Source organism: Ursus americanus, chromosome 13 (genome assembly GCF_024610735.1).
Source record: "Ursus americanus isolate L20-20 chromosome 13, mUrsAme1.1.p, whole genome shotgun sequence".
Classification (NCBI taxonomy): domain Eukaryota; kingdom Metazoa; phylum Chordata; class Mammalia; order Carnivora; family Ursidae; genus Ursus; species Ursus americanus.
This window is the reverse complement of record NC_142139.1, coordinates 69,341,553-69,358,923: the sequence shown is the minus strand read 5'-3', so window position 1 is coordinate 69,358,923 and position 17,371 is coordinate 69,341,553. Positions and strand designations below refer to the sequence as shown.

Sequence of the window (17,371 nt, the reverse complement as noted above, 5' to 3'; positions counted from 1 at the left end):
TTTTTTGGGTTATGCCTCACGCCCATCCCCCCCCACCCCAGGGAAAACCTCTATTTTATATATTCTCAAGTAGCTGAAAGAGAGTTGTAGTTTCTAATAGTTACTACTAACAAGAGTGAGATTCACATTTCTCTGGAAGTAAGCCAGTGACTTTAAGCCTAGCTCTAACTGCAGAATTGTGTAATATAAAGTTAGCATTGTAATCGCTCTTTATAAGAACAAATGCATAAAAGTTGGTTAATTTCAGTTTTGGGGCTATATTCATAGTTCACAGGTATTCTAAAATGATAACCCTATCAACAGTTGTCTCACATGGCCTTTACTGTTGACACATGGGTGGATATTACACCTTGGTAAATATTTCTCCTTGGGTAATGCTTGGCTTTTGTGCTGCAGGACACAGAGAACATTCCCTCCAGAACCCAGACAGCAGGGCTTCGTTATGTGCACATAAATATAGCAAGTGTGTGAAGTCAGACTCAGACGATTTATTTTACTGAATTTAGATTCAAGTTCAACTAAGCATTTCAACAGGTAACCAGATTCGAACAGCAGAGAAAAATCTATTTCAGTCATAAGAAAGCAAGCTCACACAGAGTCTATGGGCCAGCAGATGAGCTTTGATTTTATTGGCTCTCGACACCCATTGTATTTAAGTGTGGCAACATGAGGTGGCCGAACATGGAAAATGATATGACACTACAATACCCCAAAAATAATTATTCTTACCTTGGATGGAAAACATCATTTAAATTTAAAAAAACCCAAACATTTAGAAGTTCTCCCTTAGTTTTTATAATTCCTACCTGTAAAATATCATCTCAGTAACAGAACAAAGAATTCTCCTGGGTTGGTCACATCATTCATTACTGAACAGGAAAATCAGTATCATAAAAAACAAAACACCGAAGTAGAAATAAATAACGAAATAATTTATGTGTGTAGGTAGTTCTGCTGCATTGCACATAACCACACAAAATCCTAAAGCTGATTTTTATTTTTTAAAGCTTAGAAAACACATTTGCCTTTTTGAGTTTCTTGCTAAGTGACACATGCTTCTTCTAAAGGAAACTATGCAGGCCTGATATTTAAAATTTAAATATCTGTCAATCTAGAGCTTGCCTACCTGAGTGCACAGGTATGTGGACAATGGGAGGTCAAGGAGCGACCTTCCTAGGCTCTGGGTTGGGGATGGGGGGGACAGGCCTAGCCGCAGGCAGCCTCTCCAGCTTACCCCCAGGCCTAATGCTAGCAGTTTAGTGCAAAAATATGCAAAAAAGCACTAGTACAAATGGGTATGTTTGTCCTTTTACTGTGATGTCCTTCAATGGACTATAAAATCCTTGCTAGTGTCCTCGGGAGGTTTAGAAAGAAGCATCGCACAGTAGGAGTATGGGACAACAGTGTTTCCTCTATCACAATTCCAGCAAGGCTCAACATAAAGCACTTTTCTTCCACAAGGCTCTTAGCAAGCTTCCACTGGTCCAATTTCTTTTGTGTCCTATTCCAAGTATTCCCAGTTCCCTGCCTTCTTGGCCAGCCCTTAATTGATATGAATTCTTCTCCTGAATTAAGCTCCTCCCACACTTGCCTCGCAGCCTGGCCCTCCCTAGCATCATAAAGACCCATGTGCGATCCTCTCAAGAACACAGCCCTCTCAGCATCACATAGTGGGCCCTCTCAAACAGCACTTTTTAAATCTGTGGGGTAGGGCATGTTTGCCAGCTTATGAGAAAACAGATCTTGAAAATAATCTAAAGGGGCGGGGGTGGTGCGCCTGGGTGGTTCAGTCTGTTAAGCGTCTGCCTTCGGCTCAGGTCATGATCCCAGCCCGTGTCGGGCTCCCTGCTCAGCAGAGAGCCTGCTTCTTCCTCTCCCTCTGCCTGCCACTCTGCCTACTTGTGCTCTCTATCTCTGTGTCAAATAAATAAATAAAATCTTAAAAAAGAAAAAAGAATCTAAAGGGAAAAATAAAGAAGTGGAATTCTGGTGCATACTCAAATATTTTAAGATTAAAGTTTGGTCTCTTCTCTTGCCCGTCTTTCCATGCCCACAAACGGTAACTAGCTTCCTGAATTAAGAGAATGCCAATACATATTCTTTCTTGAATGGAGCTGTTTGTGCAGGGGTCAGCGAACATCTTAAAGGGACGTTTGCTTGTAAAGGGACGTTTAGTAAATATTTTAGGCTCTACAGGTCACGTATAGTCTCTGTTGCATAGTCTTCTTTTTCTTTAACAACCCTTTCAAAACTGAAAAACGACTCGCAGCTCAAGAGTCTTCTAGATTTTCCCTGTAGCCAACAGTTTGCCAAAGAGTTCTTTGGCAGGAGAACATGGGCACTTAACTATGTAAAGTATAACGCTGTTTGGGCCTCGGCACCCTGCTTTGGGGATTTCTTTTGGACAGTGAGGTAGGTCATTGCAGAGGAATCCTTAGACCAGTACAGCAGAACTCCTATTTGTCTCGATTCTGCTCCCCGAATGGTACAGACCTGGACCAAACTGGCACCCTTTATTTAAAAGGTGGCTACTTACGGTAGGAAGTCTTAATTTGGGCCCATTTAAATCTGGGGCTAAGCTGGCTAATCCTTGCCTTGTTTTAAAGGCAAAATCACATACTCCAGGTGCCTGAAAAGCTTCATTTCCAGGTTACTTACTACCTGGATGGCGGTAGAAAAGCTCAAGTGTAAACACACTTCCTCTTCACCACTGATGCCACCCAGTCTAGAGAACAAGCCCTGTCCGAGGATTCAAGGGGAAGCACGCCAGCTCACTCTACTCCTGGGGTATCTAAAACACAGCTCATCTGCGGCTGGGTCTTGATAAGGAACAGTGTTTACCAGGGACCAAGCCCTTCAAGAGCTGGCGACCAGCGTTTGGAAGCTGGATCTTCCACAGGGACATTTACCTCTCTCCTCTCTAACACAAAAGCACACATCAGAGGCTGTACCACTACCGAGCTCCTCCGACCTTCTGGATATCCGAGAGACAAAGATTCTGCCAATCACTTTCTGTTAGAATATTCACTTTGAAGAGCAGAGAAAGAGAATTTGCCTTTCTTTTATATATTTGTGGTCTTTTCAAGTCATCAATACACTTATGATGTATGCCCTGCTTTAGATAGTTAATAAACAAGATAAAAATCCAATTTTTTAGGTAAAAGAAGGGCTTCAAGATCTGAATCCTTTCTCTAATGAATGATGTCTGGAGAAGCAGCTGTTGGTTCTCAAAATACATATTTGCTACCAACCAGATGAATTTAACTGTTCTGGGATTAAGAAATAGCATGTGTGCACACACACACTCACAAAAAGAACTTCATCTAAAAAAACTAGGTATGAGAATTCCCAAAGCCTCTAAACTAAATGAAGAGGTGAAAAACAATTGATCTCACATAAGCCAATCCAGTTGCTCTCTTTAGGTTTTTGTTTAAAATGTTGAACTTGTTCTCTCAAAATATGAGTTTATTTCTTGTATTAAAGTCACACCCTTCTCTTAGTTTGGATTTATAGTGACATTACACCCATAGCCTCAACCATGACTGTAAGAAAGACAACTGGTCAAATTAAGTGTGGGGTCTCCAAGATAAAACTGCTGAGACCATTTTTCATTAAGGAGGGGAACAGCGACTTGAAGTTGGAAGAAACTGGAGCGCAATTAGACCAGCAAAAACGTACCACTAAGAAACGCTGACGTGTCTGCCTGTCAGTAGGCACTAGCTCCAGTTGCAATGACATCGAAACCAGTGAAACTTGATGGATTTTCCAACTCACTCAAAGACATAATATTCTTGGGCTGCTGAAAGGTGGACTGAGAAACTCATTACCTGTGGTCAGGAAAGACAATGGTAATGGGGATTTTTCTACATAAAAAGAAATGAAACAATAAATTCTGAAGTGTGTGTTTTTAAAAGAGCGCTGCATTCTCATTCTCTTTACCATTTCTCTCTCACACACATATTCACACATACTCTCACACATATTCTCTCTCTCACACACATATTCTCTCACATTCTCTCTCACACACATTCATTCTTTCACACCTACATTCTTTCTCTCTTTTACACACACACACACACACACACACACACACACTGCTCTAGTCATTATTTCACATCTTCCAAGACTATTGATTTTAAAAATAGTTACCTCCTTGTACCTATATTTCTATTTTGGATATGAATGGTTTTGATTTTTTAAGTCTACGAAGAAAACATACAGTGACAGACCTGAACAATAAATAAAAACTACACATCACCCCGTGCAGGTCGGAGCTTTTGAGATAGTCAAAAAGAGGACTATGATTCAGCCAGTCGGGTTCCGGTTCTCAGAAAGCATCACTCGTCAGCGCTACCTCCTCTGATGGAACACAGCTCTGCACTCCCTCCAATACCAAAGTGCATCTGTTTAAAATTTAACGTACCTCCAAGAACAACAGAAAATCTTAGTAGCTATCCTATGCAGCAGGAGCGCAGTGATTCTCCCGTCCCCCTGCTCCTCCACTGAAAGCTGTAGACAGACGGCTACACGCAATACTTCTGGGACAGCAGAGCTTACAAACCATGGATTTTCTTTTTGTTTCAAGGAACAAAAAGGGAAAGAAAAAACACCACCAAATGAGAATAAAGAGGAGAAACCCTGAGGCAAAATGGCTTTTCCTTCGGACAGTCTCCCTGCGCTCACAGGCTCCCGGCCATCTTCTGGGCCGGAAGGCCCTCCTCCAGCCAGAGCGCGGCGGCGGAAGTGCTGCGCAGCGTCCGCCTGTGAATGCGCCGGAGCCGCAGCAGGTAGAGCAGGATGGACAGCACGACCACCAGGAAGCAGCCCGAGAACAGGTAGTGATTGTAGACAAAGGAGAAGCCCCGCCAGTGCGCGTGACTCGCCCGGAAGGTCTCCTGCTGGATATCTCTGGCCGCACGGAAACAAAAGCAAACAGCGCGGTAAGAGAACGGGACTCACCGGGCAAGCGGCGCGACGCAACGTGCGCAGGACCTGGGCCGCAGGGAGCTGGTCTAGGACTCGGCGCTGCAGACAGAAACTGGCACCGCCGTCTCTGCCATTCTGCCTCCTCACCTCTACGGTGGAGGCTACGTGGCCTCACAGAGGCTGGTTGTAAGTACTAACAAGAGAGCACGTGACGGTGCACTCGTGAGTCTGCAGCCCTTACCGTCACTGTCACACGGGCAACAACAATCAGAGAAATGTAAAAGAACGGTGACAGTTTCACTAGCCCGTGGACGCCAGTGTGGAATGAGAGCACCGGTCTGTGAGCAGCAATACCCACCACTCACAATGGTTGCAGGTAACCCAGCTCAACGGACTGCTGGGACACGCTCAATTACATGAAGGGGGGAAAACCGCAAAAGCGGATTCCTCGTTTATCAGGGCCCCAGGGTTCTTGTTGGGGTCAGCGGACAGCCAGGTCTGTGAACGTGAATGGGGAAAAGGTCCATCTTTATCGGCCAATCTCTGACTGGCATTTCCACTAACCATGAATGCAGACAACCAACTACCGTAGTGTCAGCAGTACTTGTGACTTTGATCGTGGGGAAGCTCGAAGATCTTTTAGATCACACTGTGGTGGTTTGCAGATGCCTCAAAATATCGACACACGTCACTGTACTGAAATTACAGAAGTACTAGCTCCGCTGCCAGATTGGTTATTTCACGTGTTAACAAAAAAGAACACATCTTACTATATTACAGACATGTTTTCTGTATTATTTTGATAAATATATTTCAATACGGTGGTTTCCTCTGTATCCTATGTTATTTATTTTATACCTTAAGAATAATATTTTGAGGAGGAGTCCAACGCCATAAAGGTAAAGAACCCCAGAATTAGTCCTTCTGTGCAGGGGTTAGGGAAAGACGCTTGAGAATAATCAAACACTTTTGTGCTGCATGTGATGGGATGGGTGGGGAAAACCAAAGTCAAACTTTGGTCTATAGTCCAGCCCACGGCCAGCGCGCACCCCAAACACCCGCAACCACAGCTGCTATGCTGTATCGTAATGCAGAAAAGCCTATTCTGTTTGATTCTTGTTACCAAATTCATAGCCATACCTTAAGGGTAAAAAACGGGTCCTATAAAGGATTGCTCCGAGTGTCCACTGAACCTCCTTGTCATAAACTTGTAAGGCTGTCTTTAAATTTTTATAGTTGACAGGAAACGAAAAGCCCCTGTGGAACACCTCGAACATCCAGGCCGATTTGAAGCACTGATACCTACAAACACCAAGCACAAACATAGGTGGGATTCATTTACTTGTCAAAATGAACCGTACACCAAGACGGCCTTCCCCCGCGGCCACAGTGGCTGCAAAGGCCTCACTAGACCAGCACCCTGAGCAGCCAAACCAACCATGTGCACTTCCAGTTGATCGACTTGGTTTCTACCCCTTGTCCCACAACCCGAAACAGTTCACCTGCCAAAACTGGTTAACGCATGAAACTTGGTCTCAGTGTGATTTTATATCTTGCCATGACAGATTTTTTTCCTCAGGCCTTCCATCATTTACTCTCTGACAAATATGGAGCAAGTTCCAACTTCTTTGGACCTCAGTTTCTTTATTATAAAATGAGAAGGCAGAAGGGTCCTTTTTAGCTCTGATATTCTATGATTCTAGATATTCATCAGAGGCTTACTTATTGCAAAGTGCTAAGTTAGTAATGAGATATGATAGCAAATAAGATGGCCCATGTAGTTAAATGACTTATAATGACAGGATTTTTAAAAAGCAACAAATAATTATGAAATAAGGCAGAATCTGATAAACACCACTAAGGAGACATAATGTGTGCTCTGGAGACCAAGAGAAGAGATGGAGTCTGATTGAATGGGCAGAGGGAGACTCGAAAGGGACAGTGTCTGACCTGATTCTGAGGTCTCGCCAGGACTTCAACAAGCAAGGGGTGAACAGGGGAACTCCAGGTGGAAGGAAGAGCAAAACTGAGTTAAAAACTGTCAGATATGTTTGGACACAAGTCTCTGTTGTCCCGTTTGAAAGGAGCCCAGGGTAGATGAGGAGAAACAGCGATTGAGGAGGATGCAAAAGTAGGATGGGGCCAGGCACAGCAAGCCAGGCTGTGGCTCTCGAAACCACGTGGGCTCAGCCCCCCAACTGCTTACTTTAGCCTGTGGAGGTCAGCATGGGAGGCGTAGAGTCCTCGGTCAAAGCGTTCCCGCAAGATTGACCACTTTGTTGCACAGTAGTCCTGGAAGAAATTTCACCCCAAATAAGTCATTGGCAAAGATTTAACAGTTTCTTCATTTTATAAAGAGTTTACTGAATACCTATTCATGACAAACAGATCCTTCCAGTTAGGCAACACAAGCTTAATTTCTATGTGTAACATGAAGACAAGATGCACAAGCTTCCAGCAAATACTTACCAATGAGCAAAGACAGTGCCTGGTCTGTCTTCGAATGCTACTTATTGTTATACAGAATTCTACTGCCCATGACCAACCTCTTCAAAACTGCTTAAGCTTCCCCCTGCGTGACTGCCTGTGACAGTCATAAACTTTTGGAAAAGTGAAGTTGTACTTTAGTTCGGAGTGGGTACCTATGTCTGTGCTCTTCGGTGCAAGGCTCTGGGAACACCAACATGATTACAAAAGGCCTGTCTTAGGAGAAGGAAAAGAGATGCCATCTTTTCCTGAAGTTATTTGTAATAATATTAATAGCTAACATTTGTTGAGCACTAAGTGCCTTTTCTGAACGTAATACTTAAAGCCATTCCTTGGCATGGCTAGGATTCCAACCTCAGTTCAAGGATGAAGAAACTGAGGCTCTGCGAGATGGTGAAACGTGCCACAGGGAACACAGAACAGCACTCGGTCGGGGGTGAGAGGCAAGGACAGGTATTTAGGGCAGAGGAAACACTGTGAACAAAGACGAGAAGGGAGGTAGCTTAGATGTTAGGGGAACAAAGAGCTGTCTGCAGTGATGAGAGGAAGGGTGTGCTAGGTGGGGAGAGGAGGCTCCTGGGTGGGGGGGGATGACATTTGAAAGCATTTGCAATTTATCCTGGTACAAAAAGAAGCCGCTGAAGACCGTAAAAAAGGAAAGGAGACTGACTTGTATCTTCGATAGAACTCTCCGGGAGTGGCGTGAGGGATGAATGATGAAGGGAGACCAGAGGCAAGAAGACCAACTGGGAGGCTCGTGCAGTAGTGCAGGTGACAGCTGCAGGCCTCACTAGGGCAGTGAGAGCAAGACAGGGTGGGTAAGGCTTTCCGAAATGATTATGCATAAAGCTATATGCTTGTTGACTGATTATGGGGTGCATGCAGCGAGGTGGGAATGAATGGCAGGGAGAAGTCTAGAACTCCTGAGCTTTGGAAGGTGGATTGGATGGCCATTAACCCACACAACATCATAGAACAAGGGGAATAGAGAGAGAATGGCGAGTTTGTTTTGGGACATGAAATTTAGTAGGCAGGGGTCAGGACTGGAGCCTTTTTTTTTTTTTTTTAAGAATTTATTTTTTGAGGGAGAGAGAGAGCGTGAGAGAGCACAAGCAGGGGGAGCGGCAGAGGGAGAGGGAGAAGCAAGCTCCCTGCTGAGCAGGGAGCCCGATGCAGGGCTCGATCTCAGAGTCCTGGGACCATGACCTGAGCCAAAGACGGATGCTTAACCGACTAAGCCACCCAGGCGCCCCTGGAGCCTCTTCCTGATGGGCAGTAGCAGTGACCCATGAGCATGGATGAGACCATCTAAGAGCCTGTAGTCCAAGGGCTGGAGGTAGAAGTTGGGCATCACCCAGGGTTGGTCAGGGGAACCCTTGAAAGAGCCTAAGCAACCGTCAGAAAGGCAAGGGCCAACAAGAGAACAGGGGTCCTGGCAGCTAAGGGACAGGAAGGCTGCCAGGAGTGTGGCCAGATCATGGCTACATTATTACGCCGAAGTATACAAGTCTGCCATCTGGAAACCACTGATGATCAGAGCGGTTCATGGAGTGGTGGGCCGAAGTCAGCTCACTGGGGACTTCTGACTCCTGCTGGGACTATGTCTCTTGCTCAACCAAGGGAACAGGATCCCCAACAGGGTGTACTACACCCTCCCGTCCTCCACCTTCCCCTTCTCTTGACCCAGGCCTCTCAAAGTGCAGGACGGACAGAAGCTGCCACTGTCCACACCAGTCTCTCAAAAGCATGCGGGGGAAGAGCGTTCCTTTGAAGGTTACCTTTGCAGCTTTAGTAAAAGTAGCAGCATTGTAATCCCCCCCCATTCGTAACACATCTTCAGTGCAATAGTAGAACTCCGAAAAGCCATAGAATTCACTGTTCTGGAAGTGAATCGGGGGCTGGTAGACCCCGTTGAGGGAGGTCTGTGTCTCATTCGTTTTATTCATGAAAGGCTGGATGGTCTCTCGACACAGGTCAAAGTCTCCTGTTCCCCGGAGGTACATGGTCTGTCCGTTTTGCTGGATTTCATCTTTAATGTCGAGGGGTAAGCAGGGGTCCAGGTACGGAGTATCAGGAGCCAGACCAGTCTGCTTCCCCAGGAGCCTACATGACAAAGAGAAACTTGATTTGAGACTGACAGAAAACCGTGTTTGGAAGAAGTAGCTGCAAGTCAGTGTTTCTCAAGACATTCTGTGGACCGTGAGCTCTGCAAAGTGTTGTGTGGGAATGACAAAGGGTTCTGGGATCAGGAGGTTAGGGAAAGAGGTTCTTGAGCCCCTCTCGGAGATTTACCATCCATCCACATGTGTGTACAGTGGACACTGCAACAGGGTCCAGTGAAACAGCTATCTCGTCAGATGACCAGTGCTTTCTGTACCCTGGAACGTGACCTGGCGCTCTCAGCCCGAGCAGTGGTTCCTACGCATCTCTCGGTTTCAAGTTCACTGCAGCTGAATGCCCAGCAACTGCCTAGTTTCCAATCCTGTTCTGACACTAGAGCTTGTGGGTTTCAGTATACGGAGATGAAATGTGACCGTGGAAAGAAGTCACTGGCCCTGTCTAAGCCAGGCTCCATGCCTTAGATAAGGGCAAGGTGCTTTAAAACTGCTGTCAAATTCAGTATTAGAAAGGTCTAAAAAAATGGGGAAAATCGAGAACTGGTATCAAATTGCTTCACAAATGTCTGTTAAGCCCTTGGTAGTCTTTAAAGAAGCCAAAATGACCCTGAGACGAGCAGGTGCAGTGCATGCCAGGGCTATGACGGGTGTAGCCCAAGAAAAGACCTCCGTCCAGAGCAAAGACGGCAGGTGAATACCTTAGTTAAGACAAAATGCCTGCAGGCTGATTCTATTTTGGACTCTCTGTTTTAACGGATTTTTAGAAATTAGTCAACTATTGATTCCAATTGCTGCAGGTAAGAGAGTTTCTATTGTAATACAAGGTTCTAAAAAGTCCCATGGAAAAGAAATCTTAACTGTCTGCTGAAATGCACTGCGCTTATGACTGACTCCCCGATGCAGTTTCTCCGCACTAAGATCTGTCATCCCACTGCATGTACTCCCCGCTACTCCCCGCTAAGCAACTGAGGAACAGAAAAGAGCTCACAACAACTAGGCTTACGTTAGTGTCTGATACCGTGATATCACGTGGGCCTGAAATGTGTTTAAATATTACTATCAGTCACTCAACGGACAAGTTGTTTATTCCTAAGATCAAGACAACTCAAAATGCACCTGAATGTAATAAATTAAGGTCTTTGCCATTAATTAAAAATGTCTTGTTTCTAAAGCTCAGTTGCTACTGATGGCAAAGAGATAACTATGCATTTTAAGGTTCGATTCATGAAATGTGTAAAAAATGATGACTAATGTTTACAATTATTATAAAAGTCCAAGATGGGGAGCCTGGGTGGCTCGGTCAGTTAAGCGTCCAACGCCTGATTTCAGCTCAGGTCATGATCTCAGGGTTGTGAGATCCAGCCCCACATCAGGCCCCACTCAGTGCAGAGTCTGCTTGAGAGTCTCTCTCCTTCTGCCCATCCCCCTGCTCACATGCATTCGCTCTCTCAAAAATAAATAAATAAAATCTTAAAAAAAAAAAAGTCCAAGACTAGACAAATGTACTTCAACACTACTGTTTTTAGTTGCCCTACATCTAAATTAAGAAGGACCACTGAACTGTCCATTATACAAGTTTCTTGACATTGAAACCAATTAGTAAAAATTAGCATTGCAGGTGTTTCTCCAAAGTTCTAATTGAATCAACACAAAATATTTCTATTTAAGACTATTATAAAAAATAATTATACCAAAATATACCACATTTAAAAGAAACTATGGAACTACCATTATCTTAACTAATACCATTCAATGAATGTCTGGAGCAGAAAAAGAACAAGTTTTTTTTGTTCTTCCTATTCACATATGTGAATTTCTGGAAAATGTGGTACTGAATGACTCTGCCTTGGTCTTTCTTAAAGTTCAGGCCTCCACAGGTTTATTAAGATTAAATTGATCAAGGAACTATATACTATCACTTATCTCTATGAATTGGGATATTTTCCCCCCTCAAAACTGATCATCAAAACAAAGAAAACTAAACACAGTAATTAATAGGATATTTTATATAACCCCAGATTTCAGACATTCATCCAAACAGCTTTGCTCTTCTTATGGACCAATTTCAAATAAATAATTGCTATATACTTAAACTTATAAATTTAAACTGATTAAAGTGTTGCTTTTAGGGACGCCTGGGTGGCTCAGGTCATGATCCCAGGGTCCTGGGATTGAGTCCCGTGTCAGGCTCTTTGCTCAGTGGGGAGTCTGCTTCTCCCTCTGCCTGCCTCTCCCACTGCTTGTACTCGCTCTCTCTCTGACAAATAAATAAACAAAATCTTAAAAAAATAAAGTGCTTTTATTTATTTGTATATATTTTCTGTAGCAGAATTTTTTGTAAACTCAGTTTTTTTGGTAAAAATCAGGGCAGTTTTATTTATGATGACAAGGTACAAGACTCCATGCTTAGATGCATGGGCGAGATAAGGCCTGAGCCCAGGCCTTCTGCTTCTCCTGGGGATTCCTGGGGGCAAACTTCTCCTGCAATGTCTTCCACATGCCTTTATTCATTTCCTTAAGCTCTTCCAAGGTGTCTGTGGACAGGATCAGCTTGTACTCTTCCATGTCTCTGGGACGAGGGTACTTGTGTTTGTAATAGTTTGGAGTCGTGCTAAGCTCTCATATATCTGACCACAGGCCTTAGGCTCTGGAATCTGGGTATTCTCTCCCTCCTGAAAGGCCTGTGTTACTCGCTGCCGCAGGTAAGTGCCCAAGTCCCAGCCCCGTTTACGCTCATCCACTGGCCAGTCCTCCCAGAGCTTAAGGAAATCCTGGTAGTGGCTGGCTGCCATTTTGGGCCGCCCATAAACTCATTTTTAAAAGTTTCACTGCTAAAAATGTTTAAAAGCACTAACTTAGACTTCTAGATCACTTCTTTCTCTTGAATAATTTCTCTATGGTCTTATCCACTAAATGACTGCACAGGCTAGTTTTCCAGAACATCAGCAGAATAGCACATCATTCACTTCCCTCATCACTTACTGACAGTTTGCTTGTCACTTACCGCAGGCCTCCAGGACATCTGCAGTGGCCCAGGTGCTGAGTTTCCCAAGGACTGTGCAACGTGAAATACACTACCCAGGGCTCAGAACTATTTCAACACATTAACAGTGAAAGTCTAATCCAGGGAGGTATGAGTCTGAGAGATCTTCCTTTGGAGCCTGGAAGGATTCAGGGCCAAAGCTAGGATCCTGCTGTTCTTTCATTTCTCAGCTGACAGGGGGGACGAAAGCTGACGGTGTGGGTATACTTCTCCTGCTTGAGGTCTCCCTGCTTTGCCTGGATACGTTTTCTATGAGAAGAGCTCTAGGTTTGAAAGTGAATGCTGAGAAGTGCAAGGTGCTTTACCTGTTCTTTTGAACTGTGCTGGCAAATATTCGGTCTTCATATCTCTGTCGAGCAGCATTGCCACCAAACCCAAGAAATGTGGCCACATAGACTCGGTACACATGCTCAGTTTGGTGAACATCACAACCCAAGTTAAATTCAGCTAACAAGTTCTTAGCTACTTCTTCCTGCAGGACAAGGATAAAAAACTTTACTATTTAAAGCAATACAAAAACAATTACCCCCTGTGAAAAAGAAGGATCTAAAAAGATTCTCATCTAAAAGCAGCAAAAATTTCTGCTTCTGCATTTCCCAAGGACCCTTCTAAGCATCCTCCAAATTCAATATGATAATTCTGATGTAAGAAATTCCAGATGTGATGCACATCTGTGATGCTGTTGCTTTTTGTAAAGGGAAGTTAGCAATATAGTTCATATCCTCCGATCTAGTAAACCTACATAATTATGGAAGCCTATGCTTTAGAAATAATTCTAAACATCGAAAAGTCTCTACATACAAAGATGACCTCTCTGTTCTGTGAGAGAAAAAACTGAGATCTAAATCTACACTGTGGGATGCCTGGGTGGCTCAGTTGTTAAGTGTCTGCCTTAAGTGTCCCAGGGTCCTGGGATCGAGCCCCGCGTTGGGTTCCCTGTTTAGCCCACAGTCTGCTTCTCCCTCTCCCTCTGCCCCTCCCCCCTGCTCCTGCGCACTCTCTCTCATAAATAAAATCTTTGAAAAAAATTTTTTTAAAAGATAAAAAAAGTAAATCTACAACTCCAAGGAAGATTTAGTTAATTATGGTAATCAATAGTTTATGGAGGAACATGCTTATGCACTGTTAAACAAGGGACACAAAATTGTATAAACAATAAGATTACAACAACCATATTTGAAAAAAAAACTATAAATATGGAAAAATGAATGAAAAGAAATACACCAAAATGCTAACAATGATTTTTTTGGATGATGCACCCATGGAAAAGTTTTAACCCTGATTTTTCAGTATTTTTTCCAAACTCACTTTCTATGTATCTTTTACTTTGTCTTGAGGGGGAAAACATGACTATTAACAAAAAACGTAAGAGTTTCTAGAGGCATGCCTGGACGAGAAGCAGGATACACAAATTGTAATATTTGAATTTACAAAGCATTTTTGTAAACAGCGTTAATACATATACCAATTCAGTGAGTGAACATTGGGTGGCTGGCAATACGTCAGAGATATTATATGCGCTATCTCATTTCAGCTTTCTAAAAACCCTGTATGAGAGGTGCCTGCATTCATTCACAGATGAAGAACCTAGCTCAAAGAAGCTAAGTGACGTGCGCTTAAGGTCACACAACTAGTGAGGCCAGCATGACCATGGAGGCCAGACTTTTTTAATCACTACACCCTGCTAGGGGAAAGTGTAGGAAACCAGGCTTTGGTAGTAATTTATAGCTGGATGGAAACAGAGTCATAAAGACATGTAGCACTTCAGGAACGCATGTGGAAACCTTTCTGGTGCTCTTTATACAAGGCTGCTTGGCCTACTGGGAAAATATAGGCAGTGACTGCGAGCTCTGAGAGGCATGGGAGAAAACAGAGGAAACCCTAAGTTCAGAAATGTGCAAGCAGTGCACACAAACCTCAATCCTTTCTAGGAAAGTCAAAAGCTGTCTGAGCCTTAGAAGAAACTGCAGTACATTCCCCAAATATAACTTCAGAAATATGATGCCAGTACATTAAGTTTTACAGTATTTGTTGAAAAAGAAGTGACTGAAGAGAAAATAGAAACAAAAATCCAAGCATGTGACTAAAATTTATACCAATCAAAAACACTCAGTTCAGAAAACAAACCAGCTGACTTCAATGAACAAACACAAACAGCTTAGCGGAGGTTTGCGTGGCTTCCTCCTGACTCCGTTCTCCTGGGTTGGGAAGGTAGGGCCTCAGCAAGCATAGTAAAGATGTGTTCAGACTCAGAAAACAAAACAAAAATGGATGGAGACATGTTAAAGGTAAACCAAACCAAACAGAAGAAAATTTGTACAGATAGTAACCTGCTGTGAGGAGGCAAAGCTTACAGTTTTGGGAACTTCGTACGCTATCTGAGTTGACACGCCTCCCATGTCCAGAATACCGGCTGTCCTTTTACGGAGAATAGCTTCCCTGCTTTCGCTACCAGGAATGTTGACCTCCACAACTGCCTCCTCATCTGCAAAGAACAGGAAACAGCCATTGGAACAGAACCAGTCTGGAGAAGGGGATCCTCTGATGAGTCCTCTTGTTTTTCTGGCATTTTCACGCCCATTGGGGCAAACTCAGCCTACTCCTCCCACCTAAAACCAAGTTCATGGTGGGAAAGAGCAGCTCCTCTCTCTACTCTATACACTTAGCTGTCACAAATCTTTGCTCCTGGGGCACCTGGGTGGCTCGGTTGGTTAAGCATCTGCCTTCGGCTCAGGTCATGATCCCATGGTCCTGGGATCGAGTCCCACATTGGGCTCCCTGCTCAGCAGGGAATCTGCTTCTTCCTCTCCCTCTGCCCCCTGCTCATGCTATCACAAATAAATAAATAAAATCTTTAAAACAAAACCAAACAAAAACTTAGCTCCTTTTTCATCCTTTGGGAGTAGACAGAACAGCCATCATTTCCAGTCAGACACGTTGGTTGGAAACATGATACTTACCATCCTCAATATGTTCGAATCGTCCAAGGACAAAATTAATGCCAATCCAAGCATATACACCTATAGACATTTCACAGGGGGAAGATAAGAAGGATAAAATTTTAAGATACTTTGTACAACTCTTATCAACGCAGTTAGTGCAAACAACTCATTTACTTTACTCCCTGACAACCTGTGGACACATTATTTGAAATAATGCATTCCTACTGATGTATTTTATATTTTCCTAGTGGCTTTCCAAGAACTCCCAACTTTAAAATTTATAGTTTCCTATCATGTACATAAAAATAGAATTCCCTCAGTGCCAGCTTTCATTTGAAATTGTTCTGAAATAATGGAGTTTTTACTTTATGGAGTTAAACTTATCAACTGCAAGGTTGAAAAAACAAATTAACTCTGACTCTTCCAGTTCCTTCATCTCTTGCTTTCACTCAGTTGCCGAGCCTCGTTCCCCTTTTACAACATTTCCTCTATCCAGTCTTTACCCACTTTCATTTCCACCTTGATTTAAGCTGTCACGAGACCTAGTCAATCTTCCTGCCCTCCTCCTGCACTCCAACCCACGCTATTCTCTGCTACTGGCCTGACCTCCAGAACAAGGCCAAACTCCACAGCCTGACAATCCAAGACCTCTCCAACTTGTTTTTATTGAATAAATTGGACATGTAACATTGTATAAGTTTAAGGTGTACACTGTGTTACTTTGATAGGTCTATCCACTGTAGTATGATTGCCCTTATAGTGATACTTACCACATTACATAGAGTACAATATTACTGTCTATACTCATTATACTGCCCATTAGAACTCAATGGCTTATTTATTACCTGTTCTAAGCTTGCACCCTTAAACACTATCAATCTTACCCCCCCATTCCCTGATAACCACCATTTATTGTTTTTTTAAATAGGTCTGACCTTTTCAGATCCCATAAGTAAGTGACATCAAACGGTACTATCTTTTCTTTGTTGGTCTTATCTCACTTAGGATAATGTGCTCAAGGTGTGCCCATCTCGTCACTAGCGGCAGGATATCCTCCTTTCTCGTGGCTTAATAATATTCCATTGTGTATATGTACTACATTTTTTTTAACCATTCATCCATTGATGGGCATCTGGATTGTTTATCTTGGTTCTTGTAATGCTTCGATAAACATAGGAGTGCAAACGTCCTGTTGAAATCCTGCTTTTGTTCTCTTTGGGTATATACCCAGAAATGGAATAACTGGACTGAATGGTACACCTATTTCCAATTTTCTGAGGAACCTCCATTGTTTTCTATGGTGCCTGGACCAATTTACATTCCCACCTACAATGTATAAGGCCTTTCCACCACATTCTTGCCACACCTGCTATCTTCTCTTCTCGATGACAGCCATTCTAACAGGTATGAGATAAAACCTCATTGTGGTTTTGATTTAAATTTCCTTGATGATTAGTGGAGCTGAGCTTCTTTTTATGTGCGTTGGCCATTTTGATGTCTTTGGAAAATGTCTGTTGTTTTTTTTTTTTAATTTATTTGAGAGAGAGTGAGCGAGTGTGGGGGGAGGGGGAAAGGGAGAATCTCAAGCAGACTCCTGCTGAGCACAGAGCCCAATGTGGGGCTCGATCTCAAGACCCTGAGATCATGACCTGAGCTGAATTCAAGATCTGATGCTCAACTGACGGAGCCACCCAGACACCCCATGTCTATTCAGTTTTTAATCAAATTGTCTCTTAATTTTTTTTTTTTTTAAGATTTTATTTATTTATTCGACAGAGATAGAGACAGCCAGCGAGAGAGGGAACACAAGCAGGGGGAGTGGGAGAGGAAGAAGCAGGCTCATAGCGGAGGAGCCT

The 17,371-nt window shown here is 43.4% G+C and overlaps 1 protein-coding gene and 1 pseudogene across 2 annotated transcripts in view; both read right to left on the bottom strand.

Annotated features, from left to right (window-relative positions):
• Positions 1 to 468: 468 nt before the first annotated feature.
• The window catches only part of ENTPD4 (ectonucleoside triphosphate diphosphohydrolase 4), a 37,002-nt gene continuing 20,099 nt past the window's right edge, over positions 469 to 17,371 (bottom strand). The window contains exons 7-13 of one of the 2 annotated variants that reach the window (XM_045774060.2): positions 15,534 to 15,593; positions 14,904 to 15,058; positions 12,879 to 13,045; positions 9,192 to 9,516; positions 7,133 to 7,218; positions 6,067 to 6,228; positions 469 to 4,908 (exon numbers count right to left, since the gene is read on the bottom strand). In XM_045774060.2, the coding sequence (XP_045630016.2) occupies positions 4,680 to 4,908; positions 6,067 to 6,228; positions 7,133 to 7,218; positions 9,192 to 9,516; positions 12,879 to 13,045; positions 14,904 to 15,058; positions 15,534 to 15,593 (1,184 nt within the window). In that variant the 3' untranslated portion in view covers positions 469 to 4,679. The remainder of the gene's footprint in view (positions 4,909 to 6,066; positions 6,229 to 7,132; positions 7,219 to 9,191; positions 9,517 to 12,878; positions 13,046 to 14,903; positions 15,059 to 15,533; positions 15,594 to 17,371) is intronic. The other variant, XM_045774061.2, reaches the window with a different exon arrangement.
• LOC123777400 (ubiquinol-cytochrome c reductase complex assembly factor 2 pseudogene) lies at positions 9,529 to 12,869 on the bottom strand (annotated as a pseudogene).